This window comes from Panthera onca, chromosome E3, assembly GCF_046562875.1.
Source record: "Panthera onca isolate mPanOnc1 chromosome E3, mPanOnc1 haplotype 2, whole genome shotgun sequence".
NCBI lineage: Eukaryota > Metazoa > Chordata > Mammalia > Carnivora > Felidae > Panthera > Panthera onca.
The window spans coordinates 39,741,848-39,758,523 of NC_138354.1; the positions used below are offsets into that span (position 1 = coordinate 39,741,848).

Below are 16,676 nucleotides of genomic sequence, written 5' to 3' on the forward strand. Positions count from 1 at the left end.
GGGGCCCTCACCTGGCAGGCTCTTCCTGAGGTGTGCCGAGCAATCACTACCATATCCCACGTTAGGCTCAAGTCCTCAACGGACACTGATGGTACCACATGGGACCAACAGACCCTTTGAACTTCCTTCTAGGTTCACCAGCTCATTCACTCACATCAAGGACTCAGGACGTGTAATGAGTTTTTGCTAATGAGCTGAGTAAACTCATATCTTTCAGACACAGATCCTATGTGGGAGGGAGAAATCATTAACTACCGGGGTGGGGAGGTTCACCATGGAAATCATATTTCCGCTTTTCAAGACTGCCACTCTGGAGCTGTATCAGAAAAACAGCAACATTTCAAAGACAATTAGTCTAATCATATACTTAAGATTTCATTTCACAGCCAAATAACCTTGGATAAAATCTAAAACGAATATGCATTAAAAGCTTTACTATTATTAGTCACAAAACAATAACACACTCTTGCCTTCTGTTTTGCTAAAAATTAATAACTCAACATATTAAAAGTGACAACTAAAAAGACTGGGTTTCTAACCTAAAGGCACATTAATTACATAACACTTAAACATGAACCTCTCGCTGGGAATTAAGTTTATTCAACATACGTTTTCGCCATCATCTAGGCTGGAAATCTGAGTGATACCTAACTTGATCAAAAGGTTACCTCATGATGCCCTAAAGGCCAGGAGGCACCCAGCTGTTCGCTGTCCTACCTAGGGGAGCCAGATGCTGGGGGCCTCCTCTTTCCCACTCTCCAGCTACCAGGTCGACACCATCTCCTTCGAGGAAACCTCCCATGGCCTCCAAGACTAAAAAGTCAAAAGTTAAAAAAAATCTACAGCATATGGGCACTTCCAATGCCCTACCAATCCCTCTCCTCCAGAATTCCCCTCCTCTCCATTCTGCTGGGCTGGGGACCCTCAGTGCCTCCCACATATCTGATCCAGCTAGCTGTGCCCTCTCCTCCCCCTGTGCCCTTCAACCTTAGTGTGGACAGTGCTGCACTCTGTCCTGCCGGCCCACAGCTCATGCACCGCCAAGCGAACATCTCCCCTGGCGAGGCACAAGATTCCTGAGAGCAGTAAAGGGACCAACACAGAAACTTCCCACAGTTCCTAAAAATGTCCTGGTTTTGCCTTCCATCAGTGTTTCCCACACATAAACATATAAAGCACGGGGACATGGATAACTGTTCTAGTAACTCTAACACATCATCCTGTAAGGAAAATGCCAGATTGTGGTCAGACTTGGGATCTCTAATCCTCGGAAGGTTCTCTCTCCTTGAAATAGGAAAAAACAAAAACAAAAACAAAACCAGCCCCCAAAATGCCACTGGCCACATGAATAAATGTCACCTAGCAGGAACACCCATCCAGTGGTAAACACTTGTGTGGTTTGCATCAGCAGAAGAGACAGCGATCTCTAACTGAGGATGCCTCCTCTCCTGACAACTGAAAAGGCACTATAAGCAGCTGCCCTCCCTTCCTGGACTCCGTATCTGCAAAATTTGAATGAAGAGTTTCTTACTGGGAACAATAACGGCCAAGCGAGACCCAGAGACACTGTGTCCCAGTGTTAACGGCTAACTGCCACAGCAGAGCTGCACACCACCATCGGCACGCGGGGAAAGATCTATTTTGTCTAGCACGACATTCATCTACACCTCCTCCAACCACCCATTTAGAGGCAGTTGCCAGAAACAAGAGAAGGAGGAATATGGCAAGAAGGGTGCGCAGGCACACCAGTCTGTATTTCACCTTGTCTTAGCCAACTCTGCCCACCTGACGCACCCCTTCTGCACACCTCCCGAGACTGGCCCCAGCCCCAGGGCGGGCCCTCGACACCCTGAGGTCTATCTGCCTGTGGCCGGGGGCTGTCACCATCATTTTCTTTGAAGTGCTTTCCCTTAGACCCCTGCCCTGTTCTCTCTTCCTACCAATTCTTATCTTCATAAAGGTCTTGTATTTGCCGTGTGTAGATGGGAGGAGAAAAAAATGAAATCCACGATTTTCCGAAAATGCTTATCCTCGGAGTTCCAGGCTAGAAAAACACTCCAAACTCTGCTCTGGATTCACTCTACAAGCCCCAAAGAACAGCCCACAAGTTAGACTGCGACTCAAGGCAAAGTCTTCAGACAATGAACAACGGCAGCTTCACCAGAAAGGAAAAAAGCCAGGGGCGCCTGGGTGGCTCAGTCGGTTAAGCGGCCGACTTCGGCTCAGGTCATGGTCTCGCGGTCTGTGAGTTTGAGCCGCGCGGCGGGCTCTGTGCTGACAGCTCAGAGCCTGGAGCCTGTTTTAGATTCTGTGTCTCCCTCTCTCTGACCCTCCCCTGTTCATGCTCTGTCTCTCCCTGTCTCAAAAATAAATAAAAACCGTTAAAAAAAAAAATTTTTTTTAAAAGGAAAGGAAAAAAGCCAGAAGAGAACGAATCAAAGCTGACCACCTAATTTTCACAAGGGCCAGGTGACATAACTCCATCCTCTTGCCTGCAAAGAGAGCAGGAAGGGACTGGGCACAGAGGACCTGAGCAGACCGTGGCAAATGCCCAGTGGATCACCGACTCCAAAAACTCCAGAGGGGCAGGGGCCTGGACCGGATTCGAAACCAGTTCTATCAGGGCATTCGGGTTCACTCCGTACCTGGGAACATCTCTGTCCCTGTGCTATCCCAGAAGTGTTCATGTTACCAGAAAGCAGTCGAAACAAGTAGGTACCTGGACCCAATGCCAGCTCTGATCCAGTGTGTTAAGTTAGAAGCCCTGCGGGTCCCAGGTATCTTCACGTGGAACTCAGGAGTATCCAACTGGGTGAGTATGACAGTGCCTTCCCAAAACAGAAACACTGTGGGGGCACCTGGGTGGCTCAGTCGGCTGAGCGTCCGACTTTGGCTCAAGTCACAATCTCACGGTTCATGAGTTCAAGCCCCGTGTCGGGCTCTGTTCTGTCAGTGCAGAAACTACTTTGCATCCTCTGTCCCCTGCTCTCTGCCCCACCCTCACTTGCACTCTCTCTCACAAATATGTAAAATATTAAAAAAAATAGAAATACTGTGGTCATCCTATGACAAAATAACAAGTAACAGAGAGCAGAGCAGGGCCATAGACCTAATTCCAGTCATTAAGACCTAATCCTGTTTTGTCTCACCAGTAATAAGGCACATGGACCCCTGACAGGATGCACTAGAGACACCCCACTTCTGTGGGATTCTTCCAGATCCGATAACTCCAGTGTCATCACCAAAAACATCAGACAAAACCAAACTGAGGGACAGGCTACAAAATACTTGACCAATACTCTTCAAAAGCATCAAGTTCATGAAAAACTGGATGCAACGAGAATCTGTCCTAGACCAAAGGAAATCAAGGAAACGACTAAATGAACGTGGCTCCTGGATGGGATCATAGAACAGGAGGACAGTGGTGGGGAGTGGGGGCGGGGGGGGTGGGGAGGACTGATGAAACCCCAACAGGTCTGCAGTTCAGAGTGTGGCACCAACATTCATTTCTGAGTTTGACAGAAGTGATATGCTGTAAAAATGTGAACATTAAGGGAGGTGGGATGATGGGTTTTATGGGAACTCTGTGTTTTTTCACAACTTTTCTATATATCTAAAATTACCCCAAAATCAACTTTAGTTTATTTATTTATTTTTAAAGATCTTATTTTTAAGTAATCTCTACATCCTGTGTGGGGCTTGAGCTCACAACCCCGAGATCGAGAGTCACATGCTCAACCAACTGGGCCAGCCAGGCACCCCAAGTTTATCGGGGTGCCTGGGTGACTCAGTCAGTTAAGCATCCAACTCTTGATTTTAGCTCAGGTCATGATCTCATGGTTTGTGAGTTCAAGCTTTACATTGGGCTCTAGGCTGACAGTGCGGAGACTGCTTGGGATTTTCTCTCTCCCTCTGTCTCTGCCCCTGCCCTGCTTGGTCTATCAAAAATAAAAAATAAATTAAAATATATTAAAAAAAAAAAAAAAAAAGTTTTTTGTGGGGCACCTGGTTGGCTAGTCAGTTGAATGTCTGACTCTTGATTTCAGCTCAGGTCATGATGCCTATCCCAGGGTCGCGGGAATGAGGCCCTGATCATGCTTCACACTGAGTATGGAGCCTGCTTAGGATTCTCTCTCTCCCCACCCCTGCCCTTCTACCCAGCCCCTCTCTAAAATAAAATTTTAAAAACTAAGTTTTAAAAAAAATGTTTCTTTGGAGGCTATTTTGATAGCTTCAAGTAAACTTAAACAATCTGAATGAAATACACTTAAAGAAAAAAACTAACAGAAAAAGTTAAGAATAAATTTCCTAACACCCCCACCTTCTTTAGCTTGCATCGTCCAAAAGCCTTCTGTTTTTGGAGCAGAGAGGTCTCCCTGCAAAAGCCCTAGGCAAGCACAGCCCTCCCGGTCTTCCCAACACTAGACATGCGCTCCCTCCTCAAACTTCCTCCACACTTGGCTGCCCCCTGCTCCCTTACCCTCTGGGTTGCCCTGCCAGGAAAGCCCTGGCTCAGTGCACATAAGTCCACGTTCGTCTGCCCTCCTCTCTGGAGCGGCCCCACTAAGGCTGGCAGAGCAATTCACTGCCCTTGGGGCCAGTCTCCCCTCGGCCCCTGGGGTGGGGCTGTGGCTGGTGGGACTCACAGGGCTGGGGGCACATGCAGGCTGTCCCACACCCGCTGAGCAGCCATCTTTTTCACCCAAGGACTCCTTCAGGCCACGAGTGTGGAGGCCTGGTTCTGTTGAGGTCTCTTCTCCATCACCAGACCATCCTCACCCCCTTCCACCCGAGACACAAAGCACAGTGCCAGCAGCTTCTGGGCAGGAGACTTTTCTAAGATTAAACAACAACAACAAAAAAAGCATTTAGATTACAAGTTTTGTTTTCTTTTTTTAGGAATGAGAATAAAATGCATTCACAAATAAAATCTATATTTAGATACACATTTTTAAAGCTGCATATCTGATAATAACCAGCTATGTACATACAATCAGTAGAAGACTATAATTTTGACGAATGAAAAAAAAAACCCATCAAAGAAAAATGCCAAACTGCAGGAAGAAAAAAATGAGTTGACAATGGAAAAGGGGGGCAGTAAATCCTGAGCTTCAGAGATCATGCACTGAGAGGACAGATTATTCTCTCAGCCTCCTGTCCAGCCTAAGTCATGGGCCATTCACTGCAGAGAAAAAATGCAGAAGAGCTCAGGGCTCTCCCTCGAGGAAGGAAGCCAGTTAATAATGACAAGAGCCCGGAAACAAGCAGTTATCAAGCTTCTTAGCTTTCCTAGTAAGTTAGCTTGCTACCTCACCTGCCCCCACAGGGTCTGGCTGCTGTGACTCTCCAGATCAGACCTTCCTAAGAGCAGAGCTGAGCAAAACCAGCGTCTGGGCAACTTTCCCAAAGAATGGGCTGGTCCCATCATTTCCCGAAGGAGGAACCCATGCTGCACTTCTTAACGGCCAGCGCTGGCCCATGCTGGGTCTAACGCTCCTGTCACTCCTGCCCTCCTGCTAGGTTGGTGGCTCTCTCACTCACTGAGCATCCATGCGTAAGTGCATGGTAGGAACCTCTAAGACAAGGGGAGCTGCATGGACAACCCCCAGAACCATCAGCCACACAACCATCCGAGGAGGGTGGGGCTTCATGCACCTGGATGAAGAGCTGGGGCACTGGATGTGGTCGCACCTAGCCACAGAGCTTATGCCCCTTTTAGGACAGGATACTTTTATAAATCAGAGCAAAGTCAAGGCCTGGGGAAAGCCCTCACTGACCTCGCCTAAAGCAGCAGAGAAATATGTGTCATTTCCCCTAAAGGCCCTATATCATAAGAGAATAGCAGCTTGGCTTCTGGGCAGAGAGACTGCTAGGGTGACCCTCATCCTCAGGAATCTTCAAGGAAAAAGTCCTCCTAACGGGAAAGCAACTGCCTTGAGAGTAGCTGTCTCTCGCGCAGAGCCCACATCACCGACACTGGCGGCTGGCACTTCTACAGGTTCGGTACTCAGGGTCTGGCTACGTGAGGACAGTGGTCCACGGCAGGCCTCGCCCACCACGGCGGTAGTGCCAACATGAAAAGCCTCAGCTCAAATACTGTATGTTTGACGTAAGTAGTTTGCTACTCCAGATTTAACCCAACAGTTGGTCCCCAACCTGCAAGGAGCTATAGTTACGAAAAGAAATGGGTACCTCTGAAATATAACCTCTCAAGGGTCAGGTAAGTGATATAATATATACATGGAAAAAGAGAGTATCTCCTTCTTAAGTTGTATTTCCTTAGACAACAGAAGAGTGGAACATGAATCCATGTTTTTAAGCGTCTGACTTCTTCCTGGTTCGGAATGCTTGCAAACGGGGCATTAAATAGGGAACAAACAGTTTCTGATGAAGCCCTCCACCCCTTGAGCATATACAGCTCTAAATGCAAGGGAATCAGAATGTACATGTAAGATTCTGACATGCTTTTAACAAATGGCAAAAATGGGAAGATACACGGGTATGTGACAAATACTACTGGAAGTCCAGGCATGAGAACCATGAAGAGAAAAGATGAGACAGTAACCAAAGCCATCCAGAGCCTCAAAGTTCAGAAAGACAAGGACAAAACAAGGCACAGAACCTGTTTCAGAACTGACTATATAATAAAACTATTGCAGACCAAAGCAGACAGGGATGGGGCAGGGGTGGGTGGGACACACACAAAGAAGCTGATCACTCAGAAAAGGCTTCACGGTCACCAAGGGGGTAGTTTCCACTGGGGGAATTTCTTCAGGCAAAGAGGAAGAGCCTGAAGAGGAGAAACCGGCAGCTTAGAACACCCTGGACACTACCTGGGCTGTACAGGGCACTCGGCAGGTGCATCCGAGAAGGGACTCTCATCGAGGAGGAGCAAAGGGACAGGCTAGGAGAGACAGGGAAGTCCTAGGAATGCTGGAACTGAGGCACCCTTCCAGCAGTGCTCACTTCCCAGTCACCGAGAAAGGGGGACTAGGAACAAAGTGTGTCAATGTTTTCAGCCCTGCCAGGGGAGAGTGTGTGATGAGAATGCGATAATGGCCACCCCTTGAGATGAAGCCACTTCCTTCACTGTAGGGGAGCATCCAGAGCCAGGCCACAACTGAATACATGCCCTCTACTTCAGACTGGGTCTAAGAGCAAGATCTGCAAGGTAGAACCTTTTCCTCCTGGGTGGCACAGAGCTCCCAGGTCCACTGCAGGCTTTGTCCTCCCAGCTTCTCAGAAACAGGGAGGGAGAACAGAAAAGTTAACTCCAGGCCCCTTTTCCCACAGGTACCACGGCAGGTCAAAGCACATAACAACAATTTCTGTAAGGCTTCAAGCTTCCCTGCAAATCTTATCAGCCTTCTCTGACAGCATCCAATATACAGCTGTCGCTTTGAGATACAACTCCCACTGCAGTACAATTAATTCCAAAAGAGAAAAACAGGTTGAAGAATGAGACTTTAACAATGATTTCATTGTAACAGCTAAGCTTCAGCCAGATGAATTCTGAGATACTTCCGAGATGCACATACATACACACACACACACACACACACACACACACACACACACAACGCAGCTGCCTGCACACGGGCCTCTCCAGCCTTCTCCAGCGCGGGCAGACCTGCCACCTCCAGCTCCAGCAACATGCAGAAGGCACACACCCCCAGAACGACCCTGCTTGGCATCCAGACACACCTTCACACATGCCTTTAAATATTGTGATTCCCTGAAGGCCGCAAGCTGATTCAAAGCACAGCGGCTGGTGCAGAGGACACTTGATCTCGTCTGTGGGGCAGAGGAGGTCACTAGGCCACCAGGAACTATGTGCCCACCTTCATCAGGCTCCTGGGCAACACTCCAAATGCAAACCGTCCTTGTCTGCTTTGCGGGCCGTGCGTCCGGGCAGGGGCTGCTGACGCAGGCCGTGGCCGTCTATTCCGCGCACCGAGCTTGCGGTGCTGTCAGTTCTACTTCTGTGGGCCTGTGTGCAATCCAACTATTTGCACAGAAACCTGAATCGGTTCCTCTGATGAGGGATTTGAAACCCACAAATGTAAATCCTTTATAACAAACTATCTCTCTTAAGACATTCAAAAGGACTTGGAGGGGCGCCTGGGGGGCGCAGTCGGTTAAGCGTCCGACTTCAGCCAGGTCACGATCTCGCGCTCCGTGAGTTCGAGCCCCGTGTCAGGCTCTGGGCTGATGGCTCGGAGCCTGGAGCCTGTTTCCGATTCTGTGTCTCCCTCTCTCTCTGCCCCTCCCCCGTTCATGCTATGTCTCTCTCTGTCCCAAAAATAAATAAAAAAAAAAAAAAAACAAAAAAAAACAAAACAAAAGGACTTGGAATTTCTTGGGAGTAAAAATTTCAGTTTAAGTAAGGAAAATTTTCCAGTCTAAGAGGATGGAAACAGACTCTGGGCAACTACATAAATGCAACCAGTCAAGCAATGAAAACAGATCCTCAAGAACCATCGCAAACCTGAAAGGCCTTTCATATCCAAGGCACTATCAGCAGAACATATTCCCCATCACTCGAAAATAACGCACTCTGGGGTGCCTGGGTGGCTCAGTCAGTTAAGCATCTGATTTCAGCTCAGGTCGTGATCTCACGGTTTGTGGGTTCAAGCCCCATGTTGGGCTCTGCGCTGGCAGCGTGGAGCCTGCTTGGGATTCTGTCTCCCTATCTCTCTATCCCGTCCCTACCCACACGCGCACACACGTTCTCTCTCGCTCGCTCGCTCTCTCTCAAAAATAAATACATATAACAGGAAAGGAAAGGAAAGGAAAGGAAAGGGGAAAGGAAAGGAAATCAACTCTGCCTGTCGATTCAGCTAGAGACTGGATAAAAACCGGTTCTCGATAATCAAGCAATGTTTTAAAGGGTCCGGTATTAAACACGACCCAGTTACAGAAGAAGGCACTAGTAAAAAGGCCTGAATGATACCCGTCCAAAACTTCGTTTCCACACCAGCACTTCCTCCCCGGTGATTTGCCCTTTGAACCTGCCTTCAAAACAACTGCACTCCTCACCCCTTCGGCCAGCTGTCATCAAAAGGGCAGGGGCAGAGCTCGCACACGTCCGTCCCAGCCCTCACACCTGCTGAGGGAGTCATTTCTGCATCAAATGTTCCTCAGCCACACATGGGATCCCACCAAAGTCCATTTCCACGGAAAATTCTCCTCAGGAAAGGTCCAAGTGCACTGCCAGGGAGGGCTCTCCACACTACCAACTCGGAGGGGACGGAGCGCGCTCACCCCGTTTCCGCAGCGCTTCCCCCTTCATCACACCCTCGTCCTCCACGCACCCAAACCCCACGTCGTGCGGCTCGGGGATGAGGGATGAGGACGTGGCACGAAGGGAAGACACGCCCTGGGGTCGCCTTTTCTTCCTCGCCAAAACTGGGCTACAGGCGGCCTAGAGGCCGAGGCCTGCTCTGAAGAGCTGCCCAGGGCCTCTGCTCAGGCCCCGCGTCTACACAGGCTGCCGCCGCGCTCCTTCCCCCAAGACCCTGTCGGAAGAGGGCAAACCCACACTCCCACCTCTCAGTGTGGGGACCTCACCCTGCCCGCTCTGCAGGGGCGTCGCGGGGACAGAAACACATCACACCGCCCGAGACCACGATGAGAGGGAGCTACCCGAAAAGGAGTGTGGAAATCAGAACCCACTCCTCTCCATGTCCCCCGCTCTCCCAACCGCCTCCCCGCACAGACACGGCCACGCTCGCAAAGCGTCTCCCGCTTTACCTCCAGCAAAGCCACTGCAGCCCTGGTCTCCCAGAGGGAGGAACCCAAGCCTCCCCCACTCAGAACAGCGGCCCCCAAACACAGACGAAGCGGAGCCTCTTTCCAAACAGCTGCTTTCTGACAGTGCGAGGCCGAAACGGGCTCCAGGGGTCACAGAGTTCAGCCATCTGCCCCGAGAAATAAGTAAGCGTGCGGTCCTTCCACGTGAAGAGGTCCCTCCTGCCTCCAGCACGGCACCGTCGGGACACTCAGGCACAACCCCGGGAAAGACGTTCTGGGCAGTGGCACCGAGGACCTCCTCAAGCCAAGTGGCGTCCGAGCCCCCCGCCAGGCCGGCCCTCGGGGCCCTCCCCACGCGAGGGGGCAGAGGGGAGCCCGGGGCCCTGCCGCGGCTCAGTCGTGGGTTCAAGAGGCGCTCGGTTTAACAGGTAGATACTTACCCCCCATCCATCGGTCTCCCGGTCTCCACCCATCGGTCTCCCGGTCTCCACACCCGTAAAACGGGAACGACACCGACCTCACCCCACCCTATCAACGGAAATCAAGCAACACGGCGGGAGCTATCTGGAAAAGTGCCTGCTTTTTAAAGTAAGTGTTCCACAGGGGACCCCGGGTGGCTCAGTCGTCCAAGCGTCCGCTCTCGATTTCGGCTCCGGTCGTGATCTCATGCTTCGGTCAGGATTTCAGTTTGTGAGTTGGAGCGTGAAGCCGGCTTGGGACTCTCTCCCTCCCTCTCTCTCTCTGCCCCTCCCCCCTCAAAAAAACCAGAGAAAAATTTAAAAAACAAAGTCCGTGCTCAGCACGCGCTATGGACAGCCTCCGGCCCACCTGAGGATCCAAGCAGGCTAGGCCACGTTCAGACCTCACGGTAGCGCCCCCCTGCTGGCGGCGCACGCTCAGGAAAGTGGCACGATCCACAGCGGGGCCACGGGCTTCTCCCACAGTGCCACCTTGAAAATCCAGACCCGAACTGTCAGAAGCGCCAAGCCTACCTGTCCTCGGATGAAAAAGCCAATGCTGGGGGCACCTGCGCCATCACCGAGGGGAAACACGGCCTATCTTCACCCGGCAGGGGGGACCCAACAAAAGCCTTGCTCCTCTGGCTTCCTGACGGCGAGGTCTCTCCGCTGTACCCAGATTCATTTTCCCTCCATGGATGCCAGCAATTCCGCGCTAAGAAGACGACTTACTAGAGAAAACTCCCGATGTCGACCGCCCATCACGCGAAGGGCCAAGACGGTGAGGAAATGTGCTCTCTGCCCCTTCCGAGGACTCCAGCAAAGTTTGCACCTTGCGCCCCAACAGCACCGCCGTAGGACGGTTCGTGTTACACGCTTTCTGGGATCGTGCTCACCCCCGGCCTCCACTGAGGCTCGCCAAAAGCCTCTTTCGTGTTTTTGCCTGTCAGCCCAGACACCCCAGGGTACGGCCACATGTCGCAACAGCCAAAGACGGCCCCTTTCCCTTTCACCGTTTTCTCAACTGAACAGGTCCTCCTCTGCGGCTCTGGAGCGTCACCCATCCCTACGGTGTTCTCCGCCTGAAGTCCACTGAGGAGTTGCAGAAGGTTCAAGAACCAGCGGAAGTAACTACAAAATGCGGGGCGGCTCTGTGTTTTAATCTCAGGAGAGGATTCATTCCTCCCGTCAGATTCTCAAAGGGGTACAAGACACCCCCCCCCCCCCCCCCCCGGCAAAAAAAAAAAAAAAAAAAAAAAAGATTAAGAACCGCCACCACAAAGCTGTACGCTGCAAAACAAGGAGTCGGGTCCATTTCCTGGGTCTTCTTTCATTTCAGTGATTTTCCCTTGCCTTTGGAACCTAATTTTGCACCCACTTCTCAGTTGCGCCCAAGGTATAAATCGTGAAAACACCTTCGCAACTCCCCAACTCAGACACCGGGAAAACATCAAAACGCTCAAGATACTTTTAGCAACAGAGGGAAGGGGGGGGGGGGGGGGGGACGTGGAAACACTTTTAAGCAAAAACATTCAACCCCACAAGTGCTTTTCCCTTTTATTTTCCCCTGAAACCCCTCCTCCCCGTCAGGATCACTCTCCCCCCACCACCAAATCCCCTCCCCCGGTAAGCAGGTTCAAGTCCGGCCCCCTGGGGGCTTCCCACTCTCGATGCCGGGGCTGGAGAAGAGCCCCGAGGCAGGAACAGCACCCCTGGCCGCTCGGCCGGGCCGGGACAGCAGTCTATCACATTCCATCCTAGGCGTGAATTCGGGGGGCCCGGGGCATCAGGTGCTCCGGGCAAGAACTCGTACCTCCTGCTCCGCTGCGGCAGAGGCACTGGGACCCCCCACTTCCAGGTGAAGGCCCAGGGCGGTTCCTCCGCAGACGGAACGAAAGGTAAGCCCAAAGGCTCCGCTCCAGGCCGCGGCGCGCCGAAAACAAACTTTCCAAGCACTTCCACCGCGACAGGCCAGTGACACCTCCCCGGCCTCCCCCGCCCTCCGCGCGTCTGTCAGCGCCCCCGCCGGGCAGGCTCCCGCCGCGCCGGGGGCCCGGGCTCCCCGCGACGGCCGAGCAGCGCCCTCACGAAGCCCGCGGTCCTCTGCCCGGCCGCCCGGCCGCAGGTGAGGCGCCGCCCGGCCCTCGGGACCCGGGGCCGCCCCGCCTCACCGGGGCCCGGCGGCCGCCGCGCTTGGCCGGGCGACGGGCCGGCGCGCCCGAGCGGCCGGCGCGCACTCACCAGCTGGCTGGTGGTCCTGGCCATGGGCCCCGCGTCGGCGCGGGCGCCTCCCCCGCAGCGCTGCGCGACTCCGCGCCTCCTCAGCGTCCTCCTCCCCGCGGCGGAGCCCCAGCAATGGCCGCCCTCATCCTGCGCCCGCCCCGCCGCCCGCCGCCCCCGGCGCCGCCCCGCCCCCGCGCGACGCCGGGCGGGACTTCCGCCGCCCCGCCGCTGCCGCCGCCCGCGCCCATTGGCCGAGCCCGCCGTCGCTCCGCCGCGGCTCGGTCAGCCCTGCCGGCGCCTCCGAGCCGCATTTCCGGGTTGGGGCCCGGCGAGCGGGAGAGGCCCGGCCCCGTTTCGGACGCGGGGGAGACCCGCGCGAGCCAATCGGGGGGCCGTGGGGCGGGGCCGCGCGGGAAGAGAGGGGAGCTGTCATCCCTGGCTCCCACAGTGGGAAACTGAGGCTCGCAGGGCCCCCCAACACCCAGCTGGCCAAGGTCACGCCCAAGGCAGCGGCGGGGCTGGGCTCGGACGCGTGGCTCGGACCGGGAGCCGGGCTCTGCGTCAACACCGAGAGACGCAACTTTGCTGGCTACAAAACTGAGAAGTGTTCACAGACGGAAATTTGGGCTGCAAAATCAAATATAAATTTGCAAGAAAACAGTCCCATCGCATCACTGCTGACAGTCCCAGGGACACCTTCAGAACTTTCTTCTTTGCTTATGGTTTGGGGGAGGGGGGTTGTAGTTGTTGATGATAATGATGGTGTTGAATTTTTTTGTAGTTGTTAATGATGATGGTGTTATTGTTGGGTTCTTTTAGTTGTGGTAAAATATACATAAAATTTAGCACCTTAACCATTTGAACACATGCCGTGTGCACAGTTCAGTGGTATAAAGTACATCCACATTGTTGTGTTGTGACCAGGCTGTCTTAAAAAAAAAAAATCAGAATCATCTTCGTTACCTCAAGGTTGCATACTTTTAAGTAACCTTTTCTGGGGCGCCTGGGCTCAGTCGGTTGGGCTCTGACTTCAGCTCAGGTCATCTCACAGTTCGTGGACCTGAGCCCAGCATCCCAGACAACTCCAAGCCTGCTTGAGATTCACGCTCTCTTCCTCTCTCTGCCCCTCCCCTGCTTGCTCACTCTCGCTCGCTCTCAAATATAAACATTAAAAAAAATGTTTAATTACAATAAATAAATAAAAATAACCTTCTACTTCCAAAAGAAATACGTTTATTTTTTAATAACAATTTAGACAGTACAGAGACTAATTAGATAAATTAATCCATAATCCCACTAACGAGAATTAATTCTTGAATAGCAGTGATAGCTGCTAACGTTGAGCCAGCACTTACTCTTAGTAAAGAATTTTCACGCCTAACCTCTGAACAAGTATCCTTGCTAGTACTGCCCCACTTTTCAGATGAGGAAGCTGAGGCATTCTGAGTTCTGTAACTGGCCCTAGGTCTTGTAGAGCCACAGCCTGAATCTTGACATCCATATGCCAGAGACTATGCGTTAGACCGTCCAGCCTCTACTTGTCCAAACTTTGAGTGTTCTGCACCTTAAAGAACAGTTAAAAAAGTAAATGTAACTCCTACTCCCCAAAAGGGCTTATGCAGGTTTGACGCTTTTTTCTCTTACCGCTGTCTTCATTTCGTATCCTGTACAGCTCTCCTGCACCTGACTGCCATCTTGCCCACTTCTAAGGACTGCAGAGGACTCCACTGGAGGAAGCCTAGAGTTTACAGACCCATGTAATGATCAAGTTCCCTCCTGACACCGAAGTGGTTCCCAGACGTCTTCCTCGTAGACAAAGCTCTGCACTTAAATTCAAGCACACCTTTATTTCCTTCGGATAAATTCTTAGCAGAAGGAATTGCGGGGTCAAAGTACAGGGATTCCTCTCAGGACTTTTGATACATGCTGCAAACTGCCAATTGCTTGCCCCACTCCAGACACTAACCCTCAGTGAACACAAAGACAAGGTCAAAGTAGGTACCAGCTCTTGCCACCAAAGCAAGCCACATTCAATACTTGAGAGCACTGGAAACATTCTGCATCATAACCCTTACTACCTATAAAAATCAGTATATCTGATTTTACCCACAACAGCTCCATGAGCAGTAGGTACTATGACCATTTCTATCTTGTACTTGGGGAAACTGAGGCTTCGGTGCCTTGCCTACTCTCAGCCATAGAGCTACTAGGTCACAGAGCACAGAACTCCAAACCAGTGCTGACCAGCACCACCGCCTTGCTCTTGGCCACTGCACTCAACTGCCTCCCAACAAACCCTTCTTTTGTATTTATTTGAGTCCTCACAAAGTAATAATAACTTATCCTCAGAGAACGCTGACCATTACACGTATGTTACTAAATTCTCATCACAATCCTACGCGATACTCAGTATTTATTACCATCTTACATGTGAAATTTGCCAGACTGTACACTAAATGCAATTGTAAATAAATACAGAGCTTGAGAGTCTAAAGAATACACATCAAGAGCGATCTTTCCCAGAAAGTTACCGACTGATGTGCTCCACCAAATGACGCGGTAAACCAAGAAGACGCGAGATCAGGAAACAGGAAAAAAAACAAAACACACAGGAGGGTGGTGAATGGAAGTCCCAGGATCTGTCCATCCAGCAAGTAAGCACTGAGTCTCCCCTCCATCCCAAGCACTGTGCTAGACATTGACAATTCACCAGTGATTAAAACACAAAAATCTCTGCTCTTGTGAGAGTCAGATGCCACTGGGGGCTGGGGGGGTGCGGGGAGGAAGGGCAGGGTAGGAGAGACCATCAAATAAGCAAGTCTTACGACATATTAGAAGATAGCAAGTGCCATAGGGGAGAAAGAAAACCAGTGGGGACTCAGGAGTGCCTGGAGATGGGGTGCAATTTTAAAAGACTAATGAGAAACCCCAGGATAAGAGCAGGGAGGAAGCACATTTACAGTCACAGTACAGACGCACTGCTTCAACCGGCAGTTACCATCCTCTACCTCGGAGGGACCCGGAGAGGAACGGGGGCCTGAGAGAGCTGAATCCTCATCCCTTGTAACAGAAAGGCAATAGACAGTGACTGTACGTGAGGAGTCAAGACATAAAGTACAGGGGTGCCTGGATGGCTCAGTCGGTCGAGCGTCCAACTTTTGATTTCAGCTCAGATCATGATCTCACGGTTCATGAATTCAAGCCCCGCATCGGGCTCTGCTCTGACAGCACAGAGCCTGCTTGGGATTCTATCTCCCTCTCTCTACCCCTTCCCCACTGGTGTGCCCGCGCTCTCACTCTCTCTATCACTCTCAAAATAAATAAACTTAAAAAAAAAAAAAAAGACAAAGTACAAAACAACGGACATAAACATCAGGAAGAACACTTAAAGAGTAGTAAGCAGGATGTGAGTAAGGAGAGGTGAGGTGAGGCAGGGGCTGCTATTATTACAAGCCTGTTTAGAATTCCCTGGCCTCTTGGGGAACCTGGGTGGCTTGGTCAGTTGAGCATCTGACTCTTGATTTAGGCTCAGGTCATGATCTCAGGGTTGTGGGATAGAGCCCCGAGTCAGGCTCTGTGCCAGACATGGAGCCTGATGCTTGGGATTCTCTCCCAATCTCTCTCTCCATCCCCCCCGTCTCTCCCCGTCCCCCCCCCTCTTGCCCCTCTCCCCGCCATGTGCACATGCTCGCTCTCTCTCTCTCTCTCTTTCTCTCTCAAAAATAAATAAACATTAAAAAAAAAACCAAAAGGAAGTTTCTGGTCTCTTCAACACTGATGCAAATAAAAATTAATAAAATGGATGTATCTTCTCCCTGGAAATTGTAAGCAGCTCTCACTCATGACTGTAAAACTGTGCAAGGATGTTTATAACAGCATAGCTTTAACAAAAAGCAAGAAAAAAAAAAAAAAAGGAAAGAAAAGAAAAGAAAAAATAACCAGAACATTCATCAACAAGAGAATGGTAAAACACATTATGGGATATTCATCCTGGAAAATTCGATGCAGCTATGGGAAAGAAGAGAGGGAAGGTCTAAGCGAGAGCCCAAAGGCAGAGAAGCAAGTCACGGAATAGGGACCGAGGTCTTCAACCTTTTTTTTTTTAGTTAGAGTCGCTCACACCAAAGCAATTCAAAGAGAAACGGGGAGGGGGAAAACCTTGAGGGAAAAGTACACGGAGAAGGCCAGAGCCCACCAGAGCAGCAGGTGCAGTAGGCACCCCTGCCGGCCTCAGGGGAAGGG

General features: G+C 51.3%; 1 protein-coding gene across 6 annotated transcripts in view; it reads right to left on the reverse strand.

Annotated features, from left to right (window-relative positions):
- The window catches only part of PDPK1 (3-phosphoinositide dependent protein kinase 1), a 78,241-nt gene that overhangs the window by 61,018 nt on the left and 547 nt on the right, over window positions 1-16,676 (reverse strand). The window contains exon 2 of one of the 6 annotated variants that reach the window (XM_060648175.3): window positions 4,647-4,836. The exons of 2 other annotated variants lie outside the window; for them this stretch is intronic. Coding sequence is in view for 1 of the 4 variants with exons in the window: in XM_060648177.3 (XP_060504160.1) it covers window positions 12,453-12,476 (24 nt within the window). In the remaining 3 variants the exon portion in view is untranslated. Of the gene's footprint in view, window positions 1-4,480; window positions 4,613-4,646; window positions 4,837-12,452; window positions 12,607-16,676 lie in introns of those variants that run through there. 3 more of the 6 variants (XM_060648177.3, XM_060648174.3, XM_078440223.2) reach the window with 3 other exon arrangements.